The 18,595-nt window shown below is 32.2% G+C and overlaps 1 protein-coding gene and 1 long non-coding RNA gene across 13 annotated transcripts in view; one reads left to right on the forward strand and one right to left on the reverse strand.

Annotated features, from left to right (window-relative positions):
- LOC145261089 (uncharacterized) overlaps positions 1–18,595 on the forward strand; it is an 84,001-nt gene that overhangs the window by 40,162 nt on the left and 25,244 nt on the right. The gene's annotated exons all lie outside the window — the stretch shown is intronic.
- The window catches only part of LOC145261088 (septin-5-like), a 494,396-nt gene that overhangs the window by 24,044 nt on the left and 451,757 nt on the right, over positions 1–18,595 (reverse strand). For 10 of the 12 annotated variants that reach the window (XM_080119270.1, XM_080119272.1, XM_080119269.1 and 7 more), the window contains one exon: positions 15,943–16,021. The exons of the other annotated variants lie outside the window; for them this stretch is intronic. In XM_080119270.1, the coding sequence (XP_079975396.1) occupies positions 15,943–16,021 (79 nt within the window). The remainder of the gene's footprint in view (positions 1–15,942; positions 16,022–18,595) is intronic. 12 annotated transcript variants of the gene reach the window in all.

The raw sequence follows: 18,595 nt of genomic DNA on the forward strand, positions 1-18,595 counted from the left end.
TTTTAAAGTTTAGAAAAATAAATGAAAGAAAAGAAAGGATCACACTCATAGAACAAAAGACTTGATTTTTAAAAAAATCTTTGCATCTCATATTGACTTGAGATATTTTACGAATAACGTCGGACTTCTTCTGCCATTGCACTTGTGCCACCCGCTAGGAGCAGGTTATCGTCAACTGATCCCCTCCATATGTTCGACGGTCGATCATGCAGCCTTCAGTCGCATGCATCTATGTAGGACACTTTGGAGCATTATATAACTAACTAGCCTGGGTGCCCGGCTTTGCCCGAGTGTTTGGAGTTGTTTGTTGAGCCAAAAAAAAAAAAAATTTTTAAATGTGGTAGTAGGCAGGCAGGCTCGAACCTGTACCTCGAAGGAGGAAAAGAAAGTGAAAAAAAAAAAAAAATGTGACATCTTTGCTGTTGCGCCCTTCACCAAACCCGAAGTGACGTAGGTTTAAATTAAAGCTAGTCAATTGAAAAGAGGGGATGACTTTTGAAAATATTGGCAAAAAAAGTGACCTCTCCTTGTAGAAAAGTTCCCAGTTTATGGTGAAGGAATTAATGTTTTTAGCTAATTTATTGATATTTGTCGTCCGAAGGGCTGAGCTTCAAAACTATACTAATCTCCTGAAAATCTGTCGCCTCTGTTGAAAGTTTTAGGCAAACAAACATACATGCATGCATTTAAACAGACAGATGAGATTTCTATTATAGATGGCGGGTGACAAGGTATCATTGCGTGAAATCTCAGCATTATTGCTCCAATGCTTTGAATGAAAAAAAAAATCTTGCTTTGACTGTAAAGACTTTGGCGCTTATCTAATTTATGACCCAATTTCCAGCAACTTTGTCAGCATCTTCCAGCAACTACAGATGCTGAAATAATTGTCTAAAATAGAATCTCATTTTTGTGTGTGAGTGGGAATAGGGGTGGGGGGGGTCAGAGGAGGGTGTTAATCTACAAATGTAAAAAATCCATCATAGCCTTATTTCTTCAAGATAAAGAAAACAAGATACTTATCTAGCCATTAAACCCAATCTCTGGCAGAATGATGCCAAAGTGAAGACTGCCAGATGATTATTTCAAAACACTGCACCCCTTCTCTTCCCCATGTTAAAAATGACTATTTTTAGAAAGCCATTCTTAACATGGGGGGAAAGGCAATTTCAAGTTGACGTGTTGAAAGTCATTTTCAATTAAAAATTTTTTTTCTTGGTCTAACAAGTTTCATGCTTTTACTAAAACTCGTCATCTTCAGACACCTGATTGGATAATTGCTACGGCATTGTCTGGCTGCCTACATAACCTACCGGAAGATGCCAGTGCAAAGTTGCTTGCAATTGGGTTGTAAACTGATATGTACTGAGATTTCCATGAGAAATTTTGTCGCATTTTTAACTAGTACAACTATGTTGCCTGGCATCAGTCATCTGAAACACCCCAAAGTGCGTCCCACATCAACATTGATGGCCTAAGGCTGGATGATCGGCCTAGAGGGCATCTGTTGATGATAACCTTTTTCTAGCAGCTGGCACAAGCTAAATATATATATATATATATATATATATATATGTTTTTTATTAAAACCGAGTATTAATCTAATTCATTACAACTTGTTTCTACACACAGGATAAAATTATCTGCCCATATCGTCAGATAATTTAAGCTTAAAATAAAAAAAATGGATGGATAATTTTATCCTGTCTATTGAAACGATTTGTAATGAATTAAGTTAATACACTTGAGGTTGTAATAATAAAAAAACATATTTGGCTCTACTAACGCATTGAGCACTCTTTATCCTTGTTTTTTTACCACATATACCTCTTAGTATATTGACTCCCTGTTCTTGATGGATCACCAAAATTAAATAATATTGAGCATGGTCAGTATCAGATGGGTGACCATTTTGGAATACCAGTTTCTGTAGGTCCTGGATATGACTTTAAACTATATCCGATGATGAGGCCCTAGCTTGCGGGCTTTGGGAAGTGTGGTGCCACCCTTTAATTGCCATTGCTCCCAGGTTCACTCTGACCCGGAGTGGTAGTACCTGTTAAGGTCCCAACTATGGGTTAAATAGAAACTGACTTGAAAAAAAATTCTATTAAATACTTTTCAAAATCGCTGGATTTGGCATTAAATGACCTAAAACAGGTTGATATGCCATAAAACAACCATCCAAACATCCAAAACCAGTTGCTGTAAGTAGGATATTGGCACCTCCTTGCAATAGCCTAACCATCATCTCCCTTGTGAATTTAATATTCCTACGAAATTTCATTTTTTGGAAGAAACTGGTTCAGTCTGCCTAAGATAAGTACCACTTACAAGGTACGATACATGGTAAATGGCAACAGACCAACGTTGGAAGTCATTACAAAATGTCTAACCTCAGTAGGAGACACAAAAATAAAACAAAAAAATAAAATAAATAGTAAAAAACAAGGCGCAACTACACTGTAGTAATGAAATTCAGAAAGCGAAAAAAATTGATTTAAAATAAAATCAATGGTATCCACTGACTTTTTGTGTCAATTTCTACTAAAAGTAATGATATCTATTTAATTGGCATGTCAGATGTACTTAAATATTACTACATTATTAAAAAAAAACTTTATCGTAACTCATTAATGATTGTTAACGCACAATTTTTAAAAATAATTGGCAATAGGTACACACTGATTGCTTCCCCTTGGAACTCTTCGGTGTTTTTTAGAGAAAGATTTCATTTTCACTAATTTTCGTCAAAAAATGTTTCCTTTAATAATCTTTTTTTCTACCTTATCGTTTTTCTTAATTTTTGGATATATTCATTGCTGTAACATGACAATTACGTAGATACCATAGATTAAATTTCAAATATCACTATTATAGTATAGTTGTGCCACAAAAAATGTCAATGTTTGGATGGATTTTTAGAGAAAAGATATTGTGTGTAGAGAAATGAGAAAAACCAAAAATTTGGAGATGCAAATTATTTTGTTTGCTTTTAAAATAAAGAGATAAATCTATGAGAAAGTTCTAGAAATTCATAGATTTATCAAACCAATCAGTAAAAAAAATCCAAAATAAAACCTTATATTTCTAACAATTAAATATGGTTGTTTAGTTAATCTATAATATAAATCTCACCTGTCTGTTTGAATATATGTATCGTAAAAACTTTCGACAGAGGCAACAGATTTTCACGAGATCGGTATCATTTTGAAGCTCGACCCTTCGGACGACAAATATCGAAAAAAACATTAATTCCTTCACCCTCAACTGGGCACTTTTCTACAGGGAGGAGTCGCTTTTTTCGCCGATATTTTCGAAATTCATCCCCTCTTTTCGATTGACTAGTGTTAATTTAAACCTATGTCATTTCTGGTTTGGTGATGGGCACAACAGCAAAGACGTCACGTTTTTTTTTTTCAAGTTATTTTCCTCCTTCGCCGTATAAGTTCAAGCCTGCCTACTATCACTTTTTTTTTTTTTTTTGCACAACACACACCTCCAAACACCCAGGCAATGCCAGGCTAGTATCAAATAAGGGGGATAATTTAGTCATATTTTCTTTTTTATTATTTGTTTTTAAACTTTGACAAAATAATTGCTGGTCAACAAGTAACCTATACTTCCAGACTAAATTGCAAAATAACAAGTCTCCTTACTTCTATGGAGTAATAAGAATAAGAAGAATATAGTAAAACTAGTTTTTGCTTTTAATTATGTCCAAACAGTTGTACACACTTCTATTTTTGTCTCCCTTGACAAAGAGATTTATCTTGAAAATTTGGGAAATTCACGACTCCTACCATCTTACATTTCTGAAATTAGTTATTCGTATTATTTGGATCCTTAGGACGACTGTCATCTTGAGTTTGACAAGATACACCTTAAGAAGGTCGGAGGTTACATCAACCGAAACGTTGTGAAAATGACACTCAAGATGAGAACAGTAGTCCGATGAATCCAAATAATATGGACCTACTATCTTGTGCGATGCATTATATTGGTAAATAAATATATTATAGTTGAAAATTACTGAAACTAGCATTCTACAGTGGCATCTTTCATACATAATATATTGCTGCTGGGCATTCTGTAGACATTCAGCGTGAATGAAGACCCCGTAATATTATTGTAGCGGTTTTTATTAAAACTGTAAAAGTATTTATGTAAGTAATCTGGTTAATGTAGTGTCAGAATATATCTGATAACTACGGTTTATCTCCAATATGCTTATAATAGTCTGTGACATATTTCCATTGGACGTCCGACACGAACGGAAACTTCACGATATCATTATACCATCTTTAGAAAGAACAGATACTACCCTTAAATCCTAGGCAGAAGACCAAGAAGGTATATTTTAATTTCACATATGGCCCAAAAGTGGCATCGTTTTCTTTTTATATTTAATTTTTTTTTTTTTTTGTGATTGGGAGATCCTATTTATTAAAAAGGAGGATAGAAGGCAATGATATACTACGGACATTGAATTAGTGTATCTATATTGTAATTCAATGTTCATAATATGTTATCACCTTCTGTCCTCCTTTTTAATAAATAGGATCTCCTGATCGAATGATTTATAATCTGGAAACCGTGACATACATACGTACGTTAAACGTACTATGGTATTGAGATATAGATTCCTTCTATATTGTCATTATTCTTTTAGTTTATTGACTCATACTCATCTTCTACAAGACTGCATTGTAATAGCCTTCAAACACAATGCCTTTCACACTACATCCTCCTCTTTTTCAATTCTTTTTTTTAACCCAACAAGTAAGTACATAATATTTTTCTGCTATTTTAGTTTTAAGTGTAAGATTACATATAATTGAAGAATTGCTGCACATTTTTTTTTTAATTCTCTTACCTTTCTCTTTATATATATATATATATATATATAGTTGAAATACTAATGCTGGATGTTCTTTTGTTTTGAAAAGATGATTAGTAAAATGAATAAAGTCTTGGTCACTAGAATGTAGCCCAGTATTGTTTACATATATATATATATATATATATATATATATATATGTATATTTGTAATGATTATTTTTTATTTTAAGCAGTTTTCTGCTCCTTGTCAAAAACTGATAAAATATAAGATAAATAATAATTTTCTTTAATCTCTACTATTATATAAAAGTCACTGTGTGTGTACATGTTTTCATAAAAATCAGACCAGCTGTTTTGGAGTCCATAGGGAACGAACTCACAGACTCAGAGACAGTTCTTTTTATATAATAGTAGAGATAGGGATAGTGATATATGTATATCTACTATTATATAAAAGTCACGTTGTGTGTGTGAGTTCCTCATAGATTTCAAAATGGCTGAGCCAATCTTTTGCAAATTTCACACAAAGCTAATTTATATGTCTGGCAGTGTTCTTAGATATGTTTTGTACAGAAATTCATCCAATAAGTATCGAAAATTGAAAAATATGATCTTAAAATGAACTTTTCTGCCTTATTTTACATTACACCGGCAAAGGGAGATAATAAAACATTAGCAAATCATTTCTTCTTAAAAAAACAGATTTATTATAATCTGGAGATATAGCTTAGTGACAGGGCATTCGACTACAGATCGAATGATCCCCTGTTTAACCCTCACCAGTTTATTTTAATTTTTTCTTACTAATGAGTTCAATTTACGATAAAAAAGAGGTACAATTTAAAATGGCCCAATCAGTTCTTTGTTTGCATATTTTAAAACTAAACATTGATCAAAAGTGACTTTTCCATGGAATTCATCGTCAAGCCCAAATATCAGCTGACGTGATATTGTAAACGAACACACGAAATTTGATGAACAACATTATTATTATTTTTTTTTAAATTTATTTTGCGAATTAGTCCATTGGGCAAATTACTCCTTGTAATAAATATTAATCAATAGAGGATTGATTCTATAATACATATGCAATCTGCATAAATTTAAATATCACGTTTAAGTGTATTGTGTGACCACGCAATGCCAAATTGCCAGCTAATTATATATATATATATATATATATATATATATATATATATATAGCAAGTTATTATAATATTTATGAAAATTAAATTACACAGAATTTTTTGTGTTTTATCCTTGTGAGGATTCATCAGGCTATTTACATGGAATTAATATTACAGCTTGTGATTTTTTTTATTTTATTTCTCTTACCTTTGATTTTTACTGGGGATAGGTTATCCTACCGGATGCAAGACAGTCACCCACTATTTCAAACACTCTGACTGTCGCTTCAAGCAAACTCGTTTCTATCTCTCTTGCACTTGGTTCGACAGGTATATCTGCGAAGTAGTTTTTTTTTTTTTTAATTCTTTCTCATTAGCCTGGTTGCTTGTATAATTACCAGAATGTGCAGACCTTAATATTCTTTTGTTTCATGTTGTGCATAGAACCTATTTCGTTTTATTTTCCCCTCTCAGCTCTGTTTGAGCCAGCATCATTAGGGACACTGACTTCAACTAGGGTTACTGCTTTCTCTCCCTTATCCATATCACTGTTTTCTAGGTGCACGAATTGCATAATTATAGTGGATGGTGTCTGACTTTATTTCCAATATTCTTTTTGGAGCGATTTCCATTTAAAATATATAGTTTGTTTATTATACAAACATTATTGGTTACACATGTGCGTACATGTTTCAGTGAAATCCCAGTTCAAAGATAACACTTCAACAGACCAAAAAAGAATCGATTTTTGGTCCAATGAGGTGTTATCTTTGAATTGGGATTTCACTGAAACATGTATGCACATATGTAACTAATAATGTTTGTATAATAAACAAACTATATACCAGCTCTGTCCTGCATTGAGCACTCCTTAATAATTACACGTTTCATTGGATTTACATCTTGGAAATCAATCGATACAACCATTATATGCATATTATATTATGATATCTGACTTAAATGATCGATTAAGAAATATGTTGTACAAAAGTATGTTGGATCAATTCATCAAAGCGTTATTTGTTCTCGGCAATATTCGCGTCAACCAATCACATGCTTTCCTTTGTCACTCACTGTACATGGACCATGCATTCATGCAAAGTTGAAGACCACTCCTCCATTTTGTCCTCCATTCAGTATAGAGGCATTACAAAAAGAAACGATTGTATATTTAGAAATTTAAGAATAATTGGAATCGGTCATTGTATCAGAATTGGGAAAAATATTGGAATCATCTCATCACTTCACACTAGCAGGGAAACCCGACGTTGTCCGGGATTAAATAATGATTAACAAATGTTTCACACTCCCATATTTTTATTCTCATCAAAATCGGTGAAATCACTCATTTTTCAATCGACTCGATTGATTGCCTGCTCTAGTTGGGGACCCATCGTGGTGCATCAGGAGGAAGCTTTACATGCCTCTCTGTAGTGACAGTCCACATTACATTGTAGTTTACATTGCACTGTAGAGAACCTAATGTTGATTTTATAAAATTATTTTATATAACGGCTTGTATTAAAGTTTAAAATACAAAAGTCAAGTATCATGCTTCAGTTGTGCTCTAAACTCAAACATTCATTTCTAATGCACCCCTGTTATATCAAAGAACATACTGTAGATTTTATATGCCTGGCCTTTCTGGTTGTGCAGTGATAATGGCTTGAATTTAAGTTTAAAATAAATGAAAAAACCAAGTATCATGGTGCAGTTGTGCTTTAAACAGAAACATTCATTTTGAACATGCCTCTGTCATATCAAAGAACCTACTGCTGATTTTATATATTGAGCCTTTCGGCTTGTGTGGAAATAAAACTTTTCAAATGCACTTATGATGTTAGGCTGTGTCAGGTGTTAACTTTGATCAAAATTAAACTATTCCTTCTTTTATCGGATTATCAATACTTATCAAAGACATTCCAATACAAAACCTGCGTAAGAACACATAAAGTACCTTCGTGTGGAATTTCATAAAAATCGGCCCAGCCGTTTTGGAGTTCATAGGGAACAACTTGCACACACACACAAAAAAAAGTTCCTTTTGTATAACAGTAGATATATATATGTAGATATATATATATATATATATATATATATATATATATTTATATATATGTATAAAAGTGAGAAATGTGTTTGTGTGTGTGAGGACACTTCTTCTCAACCTATATACTCAACAAATATCTTATCTACAGACTTGAAATTTATTATATAGGGTATTCAGACACGTGGAAAACTTTTTAATCGGGTTTTCATCCAGAAAAAAAGAGCTGCTAATGGGGCAAAATTGATATTTATCTGTTTGTCAGTTGTTTCACGAATGAGCATGTGCGGCTGTAAAACGTGACAGATTACTTATGTTAGGAATAAGTAAGTCTAAAAACACGTTTCAAAGAATGTGTCAAGCTGGTCTAATGGTTATTGTACTTGACTCACTATCTTTAGTTCTTGGTTTCAATCTCAGCTCAAGTATTTTTTTTCCTTACAAGAAATGAACGGTTTAGAAAAAAAAACATAATATTCGCATGCACATGTCTCGGTTTCTTTATGAATTAAAATTTAATATATTTGAATATTTATGAATATTTTATGACCGGGCAATGCCTGGTGGCCTGCTAGTATATATATATATATACTTTATATTTGAGTGGCCTACGAGTATATATATACTAGCAGGCCGCCTGCCATTGCCCAGTGATAAAATATGTTTAAATATGATATTTTGATTAATGCAGATTTCGTATTTATTATTATATTATATTGGACCCAATATATAGTAATGATTTAAAGTTTAAGAAAAAATAAATCGTGCACTACCACCGAGAATCCAAACCAAAACGTTTAGCTTGCGATTTTCTTTTTCCTTTGACGTTAATGCCTGAGCTAAGAAGTCATATTTGCTGCAAGGCTAAAATTTAAAACACAAACCAATAGCTATTATGTTACACATGCATATTCGTAATGCGTTCTTCGGCCTTCACCTGGCGAATTCTATTTTTTTTATTTTCACTCTTTTGCATGGATTTTCCCTGGCTAAAACTCAAATATAAAGTTTTGCATGAGGTCGAATACCCTATATATTAAGTTTCATGTCTGTAGACCAAAAACTGACAGTAGTTTAGTATGCAAAATTTTTTAAACAAATATATATATACACATACATAAATATATATTGAAAACGGTTCGTGTTTACTATAACCTTTTAACGTAAATATAAATCATGTAGAATATCTGCATGAATATAATTACACGTAATAGTTAACTAAAGATGATCATCCCATGAGAAAACCGAAACCCCAAATAGGGATTTAATTAAATTAATTGTTTAAAAGAATATGCAAATTAGCTGGATCTTTTGCAGATGAATGCAATTCCACGACCCATATATAACAAAGTTGTATTTTCTTTTTAAATAAATTTAAAAAAAGGGTTTTTAATATGAATAAAAAAAAAATTATAGGAGTATATATCTATATATATATATATATATATATATATATATATATATTCTGACTTTTGTGTGTATGTATGTGTGTGTGTATACACACACACAAAAGTCAGAATTAATGTATGTAATTGAATGAAAGGGACCTATAATTTCTGAAAACACGCACCAATTATGGCTATGAAGCATGATCATAGTGAAATTTTATCTTGCATTTGTATAAACAGGATATATATATATATACTAGCCTGGGTGCCCGGCGTTGGCTGGGTGTTTGGAGGTGTGTGTTGAGTAAAGAAAAAAGAAATGTTTTTAAGTTGTTGTAGGCAGGCAGGCTCGAACCCATACTACAAAGGTTTAAATTAAGGCTAGTCAATTGAAAAGAGGGAATGACTTTCAAAAATATCAGCAAAAAAGCGACCCCTCCTTGTAGAAAAGTGCCCAGTTGAAGGTGAAGGAATTAATATTTTTAGCCAATTTTTCGATATTTGTCGTCTGAAGGGTCGAGCTTCAAAATGATGCCAAGCTTGTGAAAGTCCGTCGCTTCTGTTGAAAGTTTAAGGCAGACATACATACATGTATACATACATACATACATACATACATTTAAACAGACAGGTGAGATTTATATTATAGATATAGATGAACTATGATATCTATATGTAAGAGGGGGGGGCAACTTAATTATATATAGATATATATATGCAATAGTCTTGTTGAAATTGTTTGTTTTTGTCTGCTATTTCAGTGAAAGAAGTGGCCCTTAGCAGATGCATGCAGAAAGAAAAAAACGAATATAGTTAGAAAACAAAGAAAACTTAAGCCAAATCAAATAACAAGGAAATTTAGAAGTAAAAAACCACAAGTACTGTGCACCCTCCCTCTCCTCATCCTCCTACTTCATACCAAAAGAGAAGATAATCAGTGTGACGCTGATTTCGAAAGTATATGCTAGGAAGCGCATATACATTTAATTCATTTACAAAAACAAAGCAATAAATATAAGATTATAGTATTACACTCGGTAAATGGTACATAGCCAAAAGTATTCTACATTTTAGAGCAGGTGTATATGTATATCTATCTATCTATCTATCTATCTATAGCTATTTCATTTAATCGCATGCATAAATTAATATAAGAAGATATAATTTTATGTGTAAATTTTCAGTATTTACTTAAATAGTGCTCAATACATAGGTAGAGCTAGATAGTAAGTTATGAAAATATATATGGCAATTTAAGCTACACAAAATATTCCACGTCTCATCCTCACAAGGATGAAAAGTGGAATATTTTGTGTAGCTTAAATTGCCATATATAGGATGGCTCCTTCCTTAATTTAGCTAAGTTATTTATGCTAGCCTCTTTGACGTTTTTCAGTGAGTGATGTTATGATAGTTTATAGTAAGTATAGTTATTAATTTGTGGTGTATCGGGACTCTAAGGTTGGCATACTGATGTTGGATGTCCTTCTGTGAATGAAATGATCCTTAAAAACGTTTTGAAAAGATGATCAGTAAAATTAATAAACTCTTGGTCACAATATTGTTTGTGTGTGTGTGTGTGTGTGTATTTTGAATATTTTCTCTTTCATCCGATAGAACTGTGATAAAATACTGAATTCATAAAAAAACGAGGTGACTAAAAGAGAAAGGAAGCGTGTGCCGATTATATATATATATATATATATATATATATATATATATATATATATATATATATTATAAGGTAAAATTAAAAGCCAAGAACAATGCGAGATTTTTTTTTTATATAGAGTAAAATTAAATGCAAACAAAAGAAATAAAGTTCTTTTTTTTGTTGTTTGTTTTTTCTTTTTCACACAAATTTTAACTCTAAACAACAGTAATTTTTTTTTTCTGTTGTATTCAATGGTGATATAAATCTCAATATATTTCAGACTTATTAGTCCATTTTCAAGAGAAAAATGGACTAATAAGTCTGAAATATATTGAGATTTATATCACCATTGAATACAACAGAAAAAAAAAATTACTGTTGTTTAGAGTTAAAATTTGTGTGAAAAAGAAAAAACAAACAACAAAAAAAAGAACTTTATTTCTTTTGTTTGCATTTAATTTTACTCTATATAAAAAAAAAATCTCGCATTGTTCTTGGCTTTTAATTTTACCTTATAATTTTCTTCAACAATGCTTCAAGCAAACTACAACCTACTTATATATATATATATATATATATATATATAGTTGAAGGTGATGTAGAAGGATTGCCACAGAGGTCATCATACGAGTCTTTCATATGGTTGAATGAGCAAGGCTTTCATAGGAAGTACGCTATCTAAGAATTGGCCAACGATTTCTTTTCTCCTTTTTTCTATTAGTTTACGCTGTAGTCGTTACATTTCTCTTTGCTAACGCTGTAGTCGTTACATTTCTCTTTGCTAACGCTGTAGTCGTTACATTTCTCTTTGCTAACGCTGTAGTCGTTACATTTCTCTTTGCTAACGCTGTAGTCGTTACATTTCTCTTTGCTAACGCTGTAGTCGTTACATTTCTCTTTGCTAACGCTGTAGTCGTTACATTTCTCTTTGCTAACGCTGTAGTCGTTACATTTCTCTTTGCTAACGCTGTAGTCGTTACATTTCTCTTTGCTAACGCTGTAGTCGTTACATTTCTCTTTGCTAACGCTGTAGTCGTTACATTTCTCTTTGCTAACACTGTAGTCGTTACATTTCTCTTTGCTAACACTGTAGTCGTTACATTTCTCTTTGCTAACACTGTAGTCGTTACATTTCTCTTTGCTAACACTGTAGTCGTTACATTTCTCTTTGCTAACACTGTAGTCGTTACATTTCTCTTTGCTAACACTGTAGTCGTTACATTTCTCTTTGCTAACGCTTTAGTCGTTATGTTTCTCTTTGCTAACGCTGCAGTCGTTACAGTTTATTTAGCTAACACTGTAGTTATTATGTTTTGGAAATTTTATGATGGTAATTTTGATTTTTTTGGACTACTATTCTCATCTTGGATGTTATTTTCACGTTTTGGTTTGCATACTCTCGTACCTTCTTCAGGTGTGTTCTGTTGAATTCTGGCATCTTCATGTTAAACTTGGAGAATCTGTAGAGAATTTTGAATGGAACCCTTTATTTAATCTATGGGGGTTACTTGTTCTTGTCCTGTTAGCCATCAGTTATTTGTAATTATATTATTAGTATCGCCTACACTGAGGATTAAACCTTCAACCTCCAGAAGACTGTCGGAACTAATCATTGTTTAGCACTTATATCTGTTGCACCATAGTCCGCGTGAATGTAAAAATTCTTGAGTTTGACTAAACGCATCTGAAGGAAGTCGGAAGTTACATCGACTAAAGCAACATCATTGTTACAGGTTTGTTACATCTTGATCGTTACAGTGCTTTTGTCGTTTTTTTTTTCTTTATCGCGTTCCAAGAATGAGATGATGTGACACAAGGGTGGGAAGTGAGGTTTCAAAAGCCAGCACCCTAAAGATTGTTTAGTTCCCTCCCACTGCAAGAACTCAGACACCAGGGCGGGAAAATGGGATTGAGAAGTCAGTGCCTCTGAGGAGGGGCACTCTGAGCTGCAAAAAATGCCTGAGCATCTCCCCCCGTTCGGCATTCCCCGGTCAAGGCTCTTCAGACGATTAGCAATAAACTAATCCTCTCTCAAAGACAGAAAGCAAAGCCTGGGAGGGTGGATCTCCTAGAACTGCACAGAACTAAACTCCCGCCACAAAATCAACAGGAACTGGATCATTAAAAGAATGGTTGATTTTGGGGGTCGAGGATAAAGATCCCTAGCCAATCCTAGAGATTGAGCACTTTAGCTCACAAAAATGCCTTAGCATTCCTTGGTAAATGATTGACAATAAAGTGTGAGAAGGTAAAGCCTGGGTGGGTGGACTGACTAGAACCACAAACCACCGTACCTCAGCTGGATAGAGCAGGGCCAGAAGATGCCACTGTGGCTCATTCTCTATCGGCTTGGTAATGGTTACAGTGTTAGCTAAATTCCAGGATATAGAAACGTATTGGCCAATTCTCAGTATATGCTCTGTAACAGTTTTGATTGTTTGAAAGTACGAAGCATTCTTATGACAACATTTACGGAGATGCTTGTCCATCTTCAGCCAAATGTGAATAAAAGGCTTGCTGCCAAAATATACCTTTATTTATATATATATATATATATATATATATATATATATATATATATATATAGCTAGCCATAAGTCTTGTTAAAGATAATTACTTAACTGGGAGGTGACAGTGGTCTAGTGGTTAATGATACAGACTACCAACTTAGGTGTCCCAAATTCGAATCCAGTTCCACAAAAGTCACGTTCATCTAAGATGTTGGTAACCTTTACCTGATCATCCCGATATCTTTCTAGAACGAATTCTGACTAGAAAAATATCAGGGAAACCAATGCTGACAATATAATGTTTGGATTCATACGATATGATGATGATGCTAACTTAACTAAATCTAAAAAAAAAAGATTTAAGCAAAATTTATTTATTATATAATAACAAACGCTGAAGGGTTACGTTAAACACATAGAAGATTGTATAAAGTTCCGTCATGTCAGTATCATCTCAATGTGTTTCATTCGATTCCGAACATCCTTAGATAACACATCTTTTGTTATGGCATTTTCAAGCTTAGTTCAAGTCTGATTAGGTCGACAGTCTATATGCACTAATAACCTTGGGAGGAGTATGAATTGATGATTTCCTTCCAGTTATAGAATAGCAACTTATGTTCATCTAATTGTATACAAACAATTGTTTGCAATAGGTAGTTATTGTTTTTCACATTAAATAAACATCTAAAGGGTTTGATATGCCGTAAAAAACAGACATACCATATAAAACCAATTTTAAAATATAATCAATAAATGTTTACTTAGTTTTTTAATTTCCACTTTTCATTTAAATTATCTTTCAACTTGAAGACTTATGACCAGCCTTGCATCAAACTTTTTTTTTTCGTCGACGTGATGATATCAAATACGTAGTTGGTAGCAGAAAAAAAAATCTTTGTAATTTAAAGATCGAAACAAATTTCATTCAGTTTTTGTATTCTGCAATTATTTTATGCACTTCAAAAATCAAGCAGCACTTTCTCCTTTTGTTTGGATGTCCACATTTTGATTTTTTTTTTTTTTGTTTCTAGGGAAATAATTACATGAAAACTTCCGGTGTCAAATTGTACTGATGTTGTAGATTGCGGATACTACAATACTACACTTTGATTTATATATTTTATTTTGAAAATCAAAAATTTTACAAAACAAAATTAGGGACACAGCTAATCAAAAAAGTGAGGAGGGGGGGTCTATAGTCATCCTTGTCACTTTACCTCTGATTTGTCTAAGATATTCCTAGCTAGAGTTCTCAGTCGCTATTTTAGCGCAAAGGTCAAGGAGCCATTAAAAATGTTTGTTGTGACTAGACATTTTTAAATGAATCAATATATAAGTTCTTCAACACAGATGGTGGACATGTTAAAAACAAGAGGGAGTGGTAATCACTGCTTGATGTAGTTTTAACGGATTGAAAATGTGTCAAAATACGTACAAACTTTGTATTTTTTTTAAAACATGTCTGATGAGATGTAACTACGAAAGTTTTGAAATAATATAAAATTTATAATTATCTGGTTTATGTCGAAACAATTGTAATATCCCCCAAAATACAAATATGAAGTTATTCCTTCTTATTGTTTTTGGTTTTTGCCAGTATATATATAACTACTTCATTTACTCACGTAAAATTAATATACAAAAGTATAAATTTATGCGTAAACTTTAAGTATTTACTTCAAAAGTGCTCAATACTAGAGTAGATGAAACGCGAAATATTCAGTGTAGCTTAATCGCCATATATATTTTATAAATAATTTTTAATTTATTTCACCTTTAACTCATCAAAAGAAAAGGAACTCATCAACTTTAAAAAAAAAATAAAGGAATATAGGCATGATTACAAAATCCAAAGAGAAGTTGCAATTGTGTTTTCTTTAGTTACACCATCTTCTTTATATATATATATATATATATATATATATATATAGTACGTCAACACATAGTTTTTAAAATAATTACCAATGATATTGTGGAGTCTAAGTTCATGCTTGATAGTTATAAAAAGGAAATATGTTCTTCATTCCAATAATACTGTGGGGTCTGCAACAAACTGTCTAGGCCCAGTAGGTCTGGTCTATTATATAAAACAAAGTTATCTTTTCTGTCTGTCTGCCCCCAGAAACTATTAAAGATACGCTGAAAAACCTGACATATTTGGATTCAGTATGACCTCAAACAGGTTATGGTAAAATAAAAATACATTAATAGTAAAAATTGCAGGAATAGTAAAAGTGGTTTGATTTAGCATGTTTGTTTTACAGCACATTAACCCTTTAGTTAAGTAATTATCCTAGGCAAGACTTACGGCCAGACCTATGTATATATATGTATATATCTCATAGACAAGTTGACCATTAACAGTGCATACCTCAGCTTCTTTCTGCTGCAGAAGTTTCTCCGTATCCATGACCGCATCGAAATTAGGGGTTGAGTCCCGCTTCAGCTTGCTGGCGATTTGGAAAAACACAAAGCATTTAAGGATTAACAAAAAACTTGACATTTCTTAAGACTTTGAGAAGAGTTAATGACGTTTCAAAATTTTATCTGGACAATTGCTACCCGCCCATTAACTTTTGTGTATGACGTTTCGGCTGGTCTAATTTTTAATTCACATCAAATAAAGATTTTTTTTTTTTTAAATGTTGTCAATAATTTAAAAGTAAAAAAATGTAAAAAAAAGTTATCAATAATTTAAAAGAAAAAAAAAATGTTTAAAAAAGTTATCAATAATTTAAAAGAAAAAATGTAAAAAAAGTTATCAATAATTTAAAAGAAAAAATGTAAAGTTATCAATAATTTAAAAGAAAAAAAATGTTAAAAAGTTATCAATAATTTAAAAGAAAAAATGTTAACAGTTTTGTTTTAAATTATTGATAATATTTTTTTTATTTTAAATCATTATCAATAATTTAAAAAAAAAATGTTATCAATAATTAAAAAAAAATGTTATCAATAATTAAAACAAAAAAAATGTTATCAATAATTTAAAACAAAAAAAAATGTAAAACAGAATGTTACCAATAATTAAAAGCAAAAAAAAAAAAAACTCCCATTGTTTGGAATATTAAATAATTACATCATCCCATCAAGCATGTTCTGATTAAAATACTCTTAATTACGTAGTCTTTCTTTTATTGATCAAAAAAAAAAAAATAAAATAAAGTTTTAACTTTCTTATCTGGAACAATTTTGTTCCGATTGATATTTTTTTCTATAACCTGTAACTACAGTGTTTCTGAATTTTTGAGATTAGGATTAATAATTTGGATTATTTGGACTGGTGTTCTCATCTTGTTTGCACAACGTTTTGGGAATATAACCTCTGACCTCCTTCAGGTTCATCTTGTCAAACATGGGAATCTTTTGGTGCATTAAATAAAATGTTCTGTTCAAAATTCTGTGCAGATTCCAGAGTTCAACTGAAATATTCCCAAGTTCGACCAAATACATCTGGAAAGGTCGGGGGTTACATCGGGCGAAACGTTGTGCATATAACTCACCATAAAACTCAAAATGAGAACAGTAGTTTGACTAATCCAAATAATGTAACTACAGTGTTATATCATTTTCAGTATTTATCCAGTTTACGACCCAATCTCTGACAATTTCATGTCGGTATCCTTCGGCAGGTTACATAGTTGGAAAATGCCGAAGTGAGTATCTAATCAGCTGTCAGATGACAATTTTCAATGAGAGTATTAAATTCATTAAACCAATAAAAAAAATTTTCAATTGAAAATGATTTTCAACATGCGATGTTAACATGAAACCTTCTTTTCCCCATGTTAAGAATGGCTTTCTAAATATGAAGTCATTTTTAACATGGTTAAGAAAAGGGAGCGCAGTATTTTGAGATAATCATCTTGCAGTCTTTGCTTTGGCATAATTCTGTCAAAGATTGGGTTACAAACTGGATAAGTACCTTATCTTCCTTATCTTAAAGAAATAAGGCAGTGATGTAGTTTTTATTTTTTGGCTTTTTTTTTTTTACATTTGTAGATTAACACTCTCCATTGACCCTCCTCCCTCCCCCCCCCAAATGAAATACTACTTGGTTTAGACAATTATTTTTTAATATTTAAGTGAGTGAGGTGATCTATTTTGTAATGAATTTAATGTAAAATGATCCCCCCCATTTCTGGGTTATTCTAGTGCTTAAGGGCATTTCACAAATTTTTATACCACTAATCTTAACTCTAAGTTGCTGCCAGTTAGAGTTAGAAGATTAACAAATTCAAAACAATAATTTATCAGCAAAAAAAGTCAAGCCATACGAAACATATATAAATGGAAAATATGATCGACTTAGATTAGATCTGCTGTCTACTTCTTGCCGGAATGTAACGGTTTCTTCTGTACAGATTATTCCATGGTTCTTGCCCCACTGCAATGCTTAAATAATACCGCCCTGTGATACAGCTGAACAAACCAAAATTATAATTAAACCCTTTGCATAATCTCTTCAGTGTTTGCTCAGAAATGTACCAGTAATATCCTTTCTGCAGTCCTGAACGTGCTGCCTCAGAATTGTGTGAATGAACGTGTATCATTGTCACATTTTCAGAGTTCTGTATTGTCTATCGTGATGTTCCTAAGTTTTATGCATTCCTTAATTAACTGAGTAACCATTGTCTATCGTTAACAGTTTTATAACCATCTATATATATAAAAGGCAAAATGTGTGTGATCATTTCGTGTACGTCTTCAAAAGGCTTTTCTTGCACATGGTTCCGAGGTCGTTACGATCGCTTACAACTGTTTACATGGGTCATAAATAATAATATGTACGATTTGGGAAAGTGCGTCGCATCTAGATTTATTTACGTCGACTTTTACAAAATTATTGCTATTTTGGCTTCTCGCGTGTTGATTGGGTTTTTTAGTATAAATAAAATGAAACTAAACTCAAACGACGTCTTCTCGGCATTGCACCGGGAAAAACGTCCAGAAGCAATCAGCTTTGATCAGACAGTTGCTATTCAATCTGGACAATTGGGAGCTGCTTTCCCCCTCCCCAACAT

This window comes from Euprymna scolopes, chromosome 37 (assembly GCF_053919585.1).
Source record: "Euprymna scolopes isolate OS-2025 chromosome 37, ASM5391958v1, whole genome shotgun sequence".
Lineage (NCBI taxonomy): Eukaryota > Metazoa > Mollusca > Cephalopoda > Sepiida > Sepiolidae > Euprymna > Euprymna scolopes.